Raw genomic sequence first — 12408 nt, 5'->3', positions numbered from 1 at the left:
AAAATGACCCCTCTGGAATCACATCTATTAAGCAAGCCTCTTTGGTAGAGTTAGTAGAATAGAAGCCATTTATTCTGGCTCTTTCATTCCCTGCTGGACATGTATGACATGTTGTTTCAGAAGCAGATGAATAATCAATGCATAACACATTATTTTCTACCAAGACTTTCAAAGCGGTTTCTACATTGTAATTCTGACTGCTCAGTATGAGTTCTTTGTCCTTCTTTCTACTGCTTATAAACGCTGTTTTTGATTTACATAGTACATTGCAGTGTCAAACACATCACTTAAAAAATAATGTAGTTTTCACTGACTGTATATTTTTTGCTAGTTTTTGATCATGACTAGAGCAAAGAGGATATACGTTTAGGATCTAATTGAAGAGTGATTACGCGAGGAGCTCTTTTGCCCTTCAGATGGCCTTTCTGAATTCAGCCCTGGTTCTGTCAATGTATTATTATGTGGTTTCGGATGTGATTTGCCATTCTAATCTGGTTTGGTAGTCTGTAAAATGCATATAATAGTATTTCCATAGTACACTGTATTATAAAAATCGATGTATGTTTTATAGTGTCTTTATAGTGTTTTGAGACTGTATAATCCCGTATGTATGCTATACATTTCCTGTTACAGCATGTTGAAAAAAAGAACAAAAAAAATCCCAAGTCCAACAACTAAAATTTTGACCAGACTTGATGATTATTGTTACTTGTAGTAACAGTGGCTAATTTATTACAGTATGTAGTTACTAGTAATCAGTTTTTTAAATGACAGTCTGCACCAATGCTAAAGTTGGTCTATGAAACTTTGTACTAGTTTAAGTAATATGAAGAACATATTTTTGAGTGAGAACAATGAATTCAGTGAAACAGTTTAGAAACATAATCAACAGGAGTGTGAGGTCTGTTTACCTATCCTTGATCGTGGTGGTAAAAATCCCAAATCTATGTTGCTTGTACATAAGGAAAAGATTCTGCAAACATTTAACAGTTGAAGTTTTGCCAAGAACCATCCCGTCCTGGTGGGACAGGTCCCAGTAATAAGCATTTCGCTTGGCTGCACTTTGGGCCCGTTGTGGAACCAAGGGAGCTGTAGTTCTCACAGTATTCAAGGATGTTCCCTAATACCAAAATGCCACAAAATGCTTGTTAAGGGGAAGACATACTTTTTTTTTTTAGGGTGTGTAGGGTTGTATTCTGACAGTCTGCTGTGAAGCCTGGGGGACCCCCAAGGCTTCTTAAGTCAATGTAGAAGGGGGAGAGCTGAGCTGGCAATGTTGAAACCATGAAACTACCTCTCTCCATTACTTGTATAGTGTTGGGCTGGCAAAGCTTCCTTCTGACTGTAAGTGAAATTATTCTATAGCGAAGAACTGAAGCCATTTAATATACACATATTGGAGAGCTGAGGGACATCAGGTCTTCAGGTTTCGTCCAAGATCTGGCTATGACTCTTGAGTCTTCATGATGTGTTTCTACACCAGGAAAGGACCAAGTCCATAACTATGTGCTAGAGTGACTTGGCAACTTTACCTTCAGGCACTTCCACATTTGTCTTTCTAGTAGCCCTGAACTCTTTCAGCCGCACTGGTAATCTTGTAGGACTATCCTGGCACAGGAGCTGTGCTTGAGCTGCTTGTGATCAACATGTGGATGAAGAGCAACAAGCTGACTACCCCAGATATAACCAGACAGCACATGGCATCTCAGGATATTATACAGTCTGAATTTCCCATTGTTCTGTGATGCTTGGATGCCATGCTAAGCACCTAAATCTGTCCTGTCCCTCCAAGTCAGTAGTCTGAATGCATCCTTAATTACCTGAGGGTTCAATGAATCTGTAGAAAAGTTGAAGTTACAAAAAAGATTAATTCATTTCCTAACTAAAGTAGCTTTTCTAAATGTTTCCAGCTCTTCACGGGAATTTTCTAGGTGCTGAATCTTACATGAGTAATTCTCCCTGCTTAGGGAGCTAGGAAAGAATATCACCTTTTATGTCTTTAACTTCTGTGAGTGCTTGATGCAAGTTCTCCTTTGTTTTCTGAGTCTGGCCTGTAAGCCAGAAAGTGACTGAAGAGCCACGCGCTGTATAGTGTGTGGTTGTGGTTAAGTCAAGGTTTCCAAGCCTTAGCACTCCAATAATGTAACTTCCTTTCTTTGTAATAGCAAGAGGGTAACGGTTGCCACTTCAGGCTGCTGGTAAAGGTCTTTGCAGTAAGTGGCTTACAGCTCTCCACCTCTTCTAACTTACATTAGGCTTTACACATTCAATGTCCTGGCTAAATTTTGCAGTATCAGTGCAGCAATAGGCTTCAAAGAGGATTTTGAAATTGGATTTATATAGCGGATAGAAGTGAAGTAAGCTGCCCTTACTCTTTAATCTTAACTAAGACCAGTCTCTTGTCTTGGACAAAACAAAAATAAATCATTTACAAGTGACCGAAATGTGAGATGTTTTTATTGATATAATCCTCAAGCATTTTGTCTTCAATCCTAATAGGGATAATACTATGTCTATAGAGATTGCACAAAGAAAGTTTCTGTTACAGCTTAATGAAAAATACATGCATACATACAGAGACACACATGTACGTGTATGTGTGTATGTGTGTCTGTGTATTTCAGGTTCTTAGGGACACGGTTTAGTGCCAGTCTTACGTTAATGGTTGGACTTGATGATCTTCATGGTCTGTTCCAAACCAAATGATTCTATGAGTCTATAATACATTTTCTTACTGTTACGAAAGTTCAACAGTAACAGTTAAAAGTGCCTGCAGAAATAGGAACAGGTCATTGACCTTAAAATGAGGAAAACTAAGACAATTTGGCAGCATCTCAGTCTCCACTTTAAGAATGCCATTCCAACTTTCAAGTTTTAAAATGTTAGAAAGTAGAAGTTTAATTGCTTAAACTGACTGTAAATGTGTTCAGCTTCATCTTGTCAAAACCCCATGCCTGAAGGCCAAAACCGTGGAGTTGCAATTAGGAGTTTATGCCACAAAATGATGGTTAATTATAATGCTGTGGTCTGGTCTGCTGAAGACCATACTGTGCTGTGTGAGCAGCCCGAAGCATCTTTAAACTGAGTGAAGCCAAGTGATGGAATTACCTGTTTACAGTCATTTTGGCTTGGCAGAAGTGGCCTTTTGCATTGTGTAATACTCATCTTTCCCTTGCTTGTGAACACAAAAGAATGTGGTTGTGACCAAAGGGGTTTCTGCTGTGCCCAGTTCCCCATGGGCCTATGTCCATAGCTGGGCTTCACGCTATGGCAGAGTGGGCCAGAAGCACAGAAGCATGGCTGCTGCCCTCTAGTCCCTCACCAGAGAACCCAGGCCAACTGAATTTGTCTTATATGGGGAAAATAAGGGAAAGGAGGTCAGTGTGGTGCTTAGAAGAACGTGCAGCACAAGCAGTGCTTGAGCCGGGAGAAGTGAGGGGTGTGTGTAAAGACAATGTGTTCATCTAGAGATTGGAAATAGCAAACGGAATTGAGCTGTCAATGATATTCTCTGGTGAACAGATGACTGTACTTTCAAGGTGAATTGAATAATGTAATGGATACAAAGGAAAATACAGAAGAGAAAAATTAAGGTAGGGGAAGAAAGGTGATTGAAATTGAATTTGGAATGTATATGCAGGCTGTCTTTATAGGATTTCATCTGTGTAATTGCTTGTGATTAAAATACTGTTAAATACTTAACTGTGTTCAAAATTTTGCAGTTAATGGGTCTTAATTTTCAGTTACCTACTCTATTTACATGCAGCCTATCAGAATTGTTTACTGCCTGTACATTGCAATATGCAATACTAGACAAATACTTTGGCTGTTCTTAGAAGTGAGTATCTGTCATCATTTTGTTGTTTCCCTTTAGATTACCTTTGTCCCTTGCTGGTGATAAATGCAGTGTGTGAAACTTAAATGTAGTGCAGTGTTTTAGCAGGATTTCAAGCAGTTTAACTGTTTACTAGATGATCAGAATTTTCCTGCTGTTCCTGTTTAATTCTGTTTCTTATACAATGTCCATAATTGTGGATCTGAGCATGTACTAAATGACATGGCTAACATCTGTCATGTATGATTCTCCTTTCTGCTCCCTGGGAGGAAAATTATGTAAGGATTTTTACAAGTTTTTTCTTATTTTCTTTTCATTTTATGTCTGCATTAAACACGATTATTTTGCAGTATTCACACATACAGCCTTGTTTATGTGAGATTGCTTGCTTATAAAAAAATCGCAAATAATGGCTTCTCATCCAACAGGGAATGGAGAGGCTATCCCACCATTAGCAATACTCTTACTTTGCTAAGTGCATTGGGTTGCATAGCTTTCAAATCATGTTGCACCAAAGTGCATTTAATCACCCAAAGCATGAAACCATTGTTGTCTTAAACCTGCAGTTTGATTTATGTGTTAGTTGCCTCCAGACTAGTGTCCTAAATGCACTGGTATTTTTGCGGGAACACAGCTCCACAGGCTCTCTATGGGGTGAGTTAATTGGGAAAGTGCTTTAGAAAATCAGAGTATATTTAATCAGCTGTAATAAGCATTTTCCTGACAATTAAGACTCTATACATCTACCTTCCTTGTTGCTGTTTACTTTCTGAATATTTTGGCTAATTGTTGCTTTGACTTGCAACCCTTGCTTACGGTGACTGGTTCATACTCACCAGAGTAATACATTTTCATTGCTACATTCGACATGAGTTATAGTTTCAGGCTTGCAGCTGATCGTTACAGGAGGCAGTGATATAATGCATATGGTTGCAAGGCTCCTCTGTGGGAGTTAGTGCACAGTAAGTTATGATGAGAACTTGCTAACTCCATGGTGTAGCTGTTCAGGTGCTTTCAGACCTGCAAGGAAGCGTAGGCCACTTTGCGGCACAGAGAACTGGTGAAGGATGGCTAATCCATTGCTAACTTGGACTGTAGCTTACTGCGTATTAACTTTCCCATGCAGACCAACGCCTGCTGAAGGTACCCAAATGGATGAGAATTTTAATCTATCACCACGCTAATGAGCATAAATGCATTTATGCATACAGATATATATGTTCCTTCTGTGTTTGACATATAAATATACTTGATTAGTGCAAAAGCAATTATAATGTTGCACATAGATACCCTCCTGTTCTTTTTATTATAAATGGTATGTAAGAAGCCTAATCGGGAAAAATAGTCATGTAATATTTCTATCGTATTTTGTGTTTTTGCAGTGAGAGAAAAACGCAAGAGTCTCTATATAAACCACGTAAGTGAAAATGCCTCGCTATGCAGCTTTCTCCTTGTTGTCTATATGATACAGTAAATAAGAGTTATCACACATTATTTCCATATTGATGAGAGGGTGCTGATGCTTCAAATGTCTGTTCTGCATCAGGATTCAGAAGTATAGGTCTCGGCTATTGAATTAGGGGAACGGATATGTTAGTTTAAAAACAGTTTCATGCTCACAACCAGTGTATGTAGGTAACTGTGTTGTGTTGTGTGTGTGGTTGGTGTGTGTGTGTGTTTGTGTGTGTTGTTTGTGTGTGTCTTCTCAAATGTGAATTTGTTTTGTGTGTAAGTTTGGCAGTGGCTGAGAGTTGCAGCATTTGATATTTACACAGAAGTTCTGAATTGCCTGAACAGTGTTGATGCAATGTCAATGTGGATTGGTATGTGGTGCATGCTGAACGTGAAGATGGGGTTTTGATACATATGTGGACTCTGGGTATTTTTCAGTTCAGTTCTCTTCTTTTTGAATCAAATTCTTGGGGAAGCTGAGAGCAAATGCCTTTTAGCCTGCTTTGGGATGGGACCAGGCTCTTTGCCCTGGTTAGTTCTGTCTATACTACTGAAGCACCTGGAGCCAGTGCGGCTCCCACTATGTTAGGCTTTGTGCTGAAATGTCTGGAATCACGCCTCAGTAAAACTGATGAGGCAAAGAACTAATTGTCTTCCAAATGGTATTTGCCTTTAGGGTAAATGGGGAGAAGTTCTCAAACTTTTTTTTATCTGGAAATATAGGCCATAATTTCATGAATCATCTTTAAGCTGGTACAGCTGTTGAAAGAAGCAGATATGGCTTATGGCCTCTGCATCCCTTTGTGTGGGGGTGAATGTTTGTGCAGCTCCAAGTAAACTGCATTGGGGCACAAATGTAGGTAGAGTCATCATGGCTAAAAGCTAAAATGGATCAGCTCCTAGATGTGATTCATTCCAGGCTTGTACCTGCAGAAAGAGAGGGAGCCCAGGAGGCACAATGAGCCGCTGAGTGGGGTGAGAGGCAGAGCTGCTGCATGCTGAATGTTTCTGAAACTACTGCCTGGCTTCAAAAGCAAGCTCAGATTTTCATTTTCCCAAGAGTTAAGAGTTTGAGAAGTCATGAGATACTGTGAGGCTTATCAAAGCTTTAAAGTCCACCAAACTAGTGGATGTTCTCATTCTCAGTGCTTCTCACCTTCTGTTCCTGTTAAACATTTCCATGGTTTACAGTGCATGTGAGGGTGGTTTGCAGTGCAGTTGTATTGTTATAAAATTACTTGTAAAGCTAATGCACTGGATTCCCATTAAACTTAATAATGTGTGCTCAGTAACTTGCAGCGTGCTTTTTATCCTCAGACTTGGAGAGTTTAGTGCCAAAGAAATAAACATTTAGACACTGCAAAGCAAGTTATTAACTGTGTCTCTGTGACAGTGCAACTTGTGTCATGAACTAAACTCTTGTGTATCCTGAATCTCTTCATGTCATGTAAAAGATGGATTCTGCATTAGGCAGGCTGCGGGTGGATTCCTCTGGTGGATTAACAACGATGACCGCCACAAATGCTGCTGGAAGCACACTGTTGCAAACCCTGGTATAAAGTATTTCTAGGCAATGCTGGACTTGTTGCAGAAAAGGGAAGGGTAATCATGTCACTGAGGGGTTGCTAGAGCTCAGGATGGCAGCTTATGCAGTTGATACCCTGAGCACTATACCTCTTCCTAATTTTTTTTTCAAGTATCTTTCAAAGCATTGGCTAAGGTTGCAGCACTGTAAACTTCCCCCAGTAGTCTGGTTTACTGCTACCTTAAGTCTGACTTCTTAGTATTTATAAAGTACTGCTTCTGAATTACAAAGCTAGAAATAACCTTAGGCAGCTCAAGTCCTTCCTATGTCTTTCTGTGTGTGTGTCCTTACAAGTCAGTTTTTTAGCCAGTACCCATAGATAAGCTATATTTTCAAGTTTGGCCTGTGATATTCAAGTTGTTACTTCAGCACACCTGTGAGCATTAATTCAGCATCTCCTAAATGTCCAGTCTGCTAAAGCTGGTGCGCAAACTGGTGATAATTTTTGAAGTGGTTGCTGTGGCTTTTATCTGGGAACTGTGCTTAGGTTTGTAGACTGCAGGGAACCATTGTCGTTTTCCAGACTGACTTGAGGAAATAGTTAAGTTTAACAATTGTATGTTACAAATTAAGGGTAGTATTTTCATGATAAGCTACAATATATGTTGTGTCCTCTTGGCTGATCAGTTCTTTTCCACCATTTTTCAGTGTGTGTTAAGTGCATTTCTAGCAGGAGCTATTGCTACTCATCTGTTTCCTTGTTGATCTGAACTTCTGGGCCCCTGCGCTGCAGGAAACAAGCCAGAGGACATAAATTTTAGAGTGTTGTTTTGTCTTCCGTTTACAACAACTCCTCACCATAATGCAGAACTCTTCTCTTTTGTGGTTTTTCCATAACATCATCTTTTTTTTTGTTCTATAAGTCTTTTATATTTATTCTCCTTTTGTGACAAATAACCCAAGATGAGCAACAAAATATTTTTATCCTTTTGTGCACTATCTTACTGGTTCTTTTGCAGGCAGAATTTAACATCCCCAAAATTATCAGGGTGGCAGACTAGCAAGAGAAGTATCAAGAAATGTTGTGCTTTTTCTTCTTTAACTGCTTGTCTAGTTCTGTTTTTTAATAGATGAGAATATTAGTTTATATAAATACAGTTTCAAAATGTTATGTATGAAAAAAATCAATTTAATGAGTTAATATTGACTCTCTTTCATTTAAAACCATGCTTTCTTAGTATGACAACACCACTGTTCCTTTCTTGCTTGCTCTTGTTTGTAGAATATTTTTCTTGGCTGAATAGTTTCCTTTCATCTCCAAATACAACTAGTGGGTTCCCACTTTGATTTATTGCACTTTGTCAAGGGCTGGCAGTTGTCAAGTTTCAAATTTACCTTGTCAGTAGGTGAGATGGGGAGGGGAATGAACACAGATTTCAAGGCCTTGGGACAGTCGGTGAAAGAGTCTGGGGTGCAAGTGATTTTTTTCTCTTCCCTCCTTCCATTTTCGGGTGACTATGTGGGATGGAATAGAAGAATTCAGTCCATAAATGATTGGCTACGAGGCTGGTGCTACAGGCAGGGTTTGGATTCTTTGGTAATGGCTGGTTTTATAAGACACCAGTCCAGGCAGTAATACACGGGAAAGGTTTATCTCACAAGGGCAAAAGGATGCTGGGACAGGAATTAGCAGGGCTCATTTGGAGAGCTTTAAACTAGATTAGAAGGGGGATGGGGTTGCAGCTGGGCTTGCATCAGTGGGGCAGCACTGTAGAATTGATGAAGACCGCAAGGCCTCCCATACCCCTAGGGTGAAATCTGTGTGCTCAGCTCGCTCCCTGAAATGCCTGTACACCAATGTGTGCAGCATGAGGAATGAGCTGGAGGAGTTAGAAACCTGTGTTCGAGCAGGAGATTATGACCCTGTGGCCGTTACAGAGACATGGTGGGACAGCACACATGACTGGAATGTGGTCATGGATGGCTATGCCCTTTTCAGGAAAGACACGCCAGCCAGGCGTGGTGGTGGAGCAGCTATTTATGTGAGAGAGTAACTACAATGTATTGAGTATTGTCCGGGGTCAGATGAGGAGCCAGCTGAGAGTCTGTGGGTGAGAATTAAGGGGCAGGCTGGCAGGGGTGACACTGTTGTGGGTGTCTGTTACAGGCCACCAGATCAGGGTGAGGAAGTTGATGAGGCCTTCTACAGGCAGCTGAGAGCAGCCTCACAGTCACAGGCCCTGGTCATCATGGGGGTTTTTAACTACCCTGATGTTTGCTGGAAGGACCATTCAGCCAGCCAGCCACAGTCCAGGAGGTTCCTCCTGTGCATTGATGATAACTTCCTCATGCAAAGGGTGGATGAACCAACTAGTAGAGGAGTGCTGCTGGGTCTCATCCTCACTAACAAGGAGGGTCTGGTTGAAGCAGTAAAGGTTGAGGGCTTCTTTGGCTGCAGTGACCATGAGATGGTGGAGTTCAGGATCTCCTGTGGCAGGAGCAGAATAGCAAGTAGAATCACAACCCTGGACTTCAGTAGGGCAAACTTTAGCCTTTTCAAGCAATTGCTAGGGGAAATCCCATGGGCAAGGGTACTTGAAGGTAAAGGGGCCCAAGACAGTTGGTTCTGCATTCAGGCATTGCTTCTACCAAGCTCAAAATCAGAGCATCCCGACACGTAGGAAGTCAAAGAAGGGAGCCAGGAGACCTGCGTGGTTAAACAGGCAACTGCTGGACTAGGGAAGGCAAAGGGGGAGGAATGAAAGGAGGGGTGACACGGTGCCTTGGAGAAGCTGTCATCTCTCAGTCTTCCCACGGAGCCTGGGGAGACAGATATCAGGATGGTGCTAGATCCTTTGCAAAACTTCCAGCGTCCTTGTCAGTGCTGGAAGTTGCCTATGTACAGTGTACCTGGTGTGTTTGCTTTCTTCCAGCCTGTTTGAATTTCTAAGCAGTTGCAGCAGACTCTGCTTCCCTTTCCTGTTGAACTGGCAGTTGTTTTTTGCTACAGCTTTAATGCTGCTTCAGTGTGCACTTGTCTTTTCATCTGCTTAGTCAAGCTGCTGAGGGGGATAAAGATGCAGACTGAGATAGAGGTGTTTCCTTTTTTCAGAGAGGAGAGATTGCATCAATATCTCTGCTTGCACAAGGAAAGCAAACAGGAAGACATACTTCATGTTTTTGGGGGAGGGGAGGTGGAGAAAAAGTGAATTTTTTACTATTGTTTGCAGTAGTTAGTTCTTTGTACTGGGTGATTATCTTTTGCAGGGGAAGAGAGCAGGGCAGGGGAGAAAAAGTTGTTTTCTCTATCAAATCTTTCTAGAAATTTTCCCTTTCAGACAGGATGAAAATGCAGTTTGCCAGTGGACTTTCTCTTCTTCTTGACAAGAAATGGTCTTAAAATTGAATCTGTGTTTATGAGCAATAATATCCAGTAAAAATAAGGGATATTTTTTGAATATTGGAATATTTCTGAAGGAAGATAAAGGGAAGTAATACCTGTCCCATTCTCTTTTTTTCTTTTTATTCTGGAGATCCTTCAGCTTTGTAGCGACAGATTCCTTTAACCATCACCTTATTTAGCAATCCGGATGTGAAGTCCCCTGTCTGCTACCCACTAACTGCATGTTCAGAGCCCAGCAGACTAATACTGGTTTTATCATTCCAAATAGGAAAACTAATATCTTTGTATAGACCAACATTTTTTTTCAGCATCCTGCAGAAAGGTTCCTGGGCATGATTCATGTCAGAACCTCGGTCCCTGTAAGTGACCCTGCAGTGATTCATATCAGGAGAATCTGCTTCCCAGTGGCAGCCCTGCCGATGGGGGCTGCTGGAGAACGGACGGGCCTTTTGCTGTACTTGGTGTGGCACAAGCAATTTCTGTGAGCCTTTTTGTGTGCTTTAAATGATGTATGGTATTTGCTCCTGTGTAGCCCCCACATTTTCCTGTCAGAGTAGCTAAAGAGGCTGTTCTGCTTCCCTGTTGTAAAACTACTAGGCATGTGACTGGTAATCAGACACTTTCAGCTAGTGGTTATAAGAGTAAAAGTGGTACATGCTGAGGTGGGAACATAGTCTGAAAGGTGCTTTCATCCATGAAAATTCAAAGCACAACGTAAAATGTGGAATTTTGTTTTTGTGAAGTGCCTGAGGCTGGCTACTGTAAAGGTTTATAATTACTGTCCAAATTCCTCAAGATATGTTAATTAACATTCCTTACTCAAAGAGAAGAACAAGATAAACTAGAAGATAGATTAGAGGCTTCTCAGGTGCTCTTGAAGCTTTCCTGGAGATTGCTTAACCTGGTCTTTGCTCCTCTCCATTGCAAGATCACAAAAAGCAGGTCTAGAGGGGCGGCCTTAATAGACCATCTGGCCCATCTAGCAGATTCCTTCTACTGATGCTATTCTTAACTGATACAGTTTAAGATGCTTTTTCAGACTTCCAGTAAATTAGAATCAACAGGTTTTCTTCAATGGCTTGCTTAAACTTACTGTTTGAAATGTTTTTCTAAAGGCTTTCAGCCCCTTGCTGCTTTTCCTGTCCTCTAAGGTGAAGAATTTTGCCTCTCCTATCAGCCTCAATGCAATAAGTTATATGAAGTGGCAAATTTTAGTAGGGGGAGGAACAAAAAAGTGACTTCTAAGGTGGAATGAGAGCACACAGGAGAGTTATTTTACAAGGTTGCTATATAATACTTGCTATGCTGGGAGCCTAATGAAGTCCCTCTGGTCAAATTGCACAACACTGGCAATTATGTGCTATGTAAATATAAGCTTTTGAGCTGCTTTTAGTGTTCAAAGAAATATTTAATCTTTTCAGGCTTGTAAAACATGGTGCTTTATCAGTGGCTAAGTAGGGCCTGTGTGTGCTGCAGGAGAGTTTCCAAGTGGTTGCTGAGCCCCCCAGGAGCTCGGGGGTGCTCTGACGTAGTTTGCTGTAGTTGACATGATTAAGGACAAGCTTGGAGAACAAAAAACTTGCAAGTACAGATCTGGTCTAAGGCATCAGTCTTGGACATTATCAAACATGCGTGAGACTGATCGACTGAGGGCAAGGTTGAATCATGTCAGAGGCTGATGAGGTACAATGGGTATTACTTAAGAGTGGTTGGACTGGGTCTTTTTTTTTTATTGTAGGTGTTGACACAAAAAAGTAAGCATACAATGGTTCAGTTTCCTGTAGCTTTTTTTCAGGTGAATATACCCATATCTAGCCACTAAATGTAGACAATTGTGCTGTAGTATCAAGTTATGCAAGATGAAAATAAATGCAGAGCTTTGCAGAGCCGTGCAGAGAATTGTGTTGCATGGCTTGTTTGATTTTGGAAGCACTTTGTTGACCTGTAAAATCGTGTTTCTTCTGTGAAAAATGTTGCCAGAACTAAATCATGTCCTGAAGCAGCAGAAGATCCCCGAGATAGGAACCTCCCTTTTCCAGGTCAGAAACAGTCCTGGTATTTTTGCTTGGTGCTGTAATTTGGCTTCTTGCGTACTTCTACGTGGCAGTTTACCCTGTTAGTGTTTTGGCCAGCCTCTGCTGCCTGCAAGCTCATGGGCATGTCTCCCCAGACGGGTACAAGCAGGCCTCAGTG

At 41.1% G+C, this 12408-nt stretch overlaps 1 protein-coding gene across 4 annotated transcripts in view; it reads left to right on the top strand.

The window, feature by feature from the left end:
* Positions 1 to 12408, top strand: part of CCNY (cyclin Y) — a 124334-nt gene that overhangs the window by 72492 nt on the left and 39434 nt on the right. For 2 of the 4 annotated variants that reach the window (XM_065055119.1, XM_065055120.1), the window contains exon 3: positions 5218 to 5252. The exons of 1 other annotated variant lie outside the window; for it this stretch is intronic. In XM_065055119.1, the coding sequence (XP_064911191.1) occupies positions 5218 to 5252 (35 nt within the window). Of the gene's footprint in view, positions 1 to 3819; positions 3839 to 5217; positions 5253 to 12408 lie in introns of those variants that run through there. One more of the 4 variants, XM_065055121.1, reaches the window with a different exon arrangement.

The sequence above is a fragment of the Columba livia genome, chromosome 2 (genome assembly GCF_036013475.1).
Source record: "Columba livia isolate bColLiv1 breed racing homer chromosome 2, bColLiv1.pat.W.v2, whole genome shotgun sequence".
NCBI classification, from domain to species: domain Eukaryota; kingdom Metazoa; phylum Chordata; class Aves; order Columbiformes; family Columbidae; genus Columba; species Columba livia.
The sequence above is the reverse complement of the archived record's forward strand: the minus strand, read 5'-3'. Positions and strand labels throughout refer to the sequence as shown.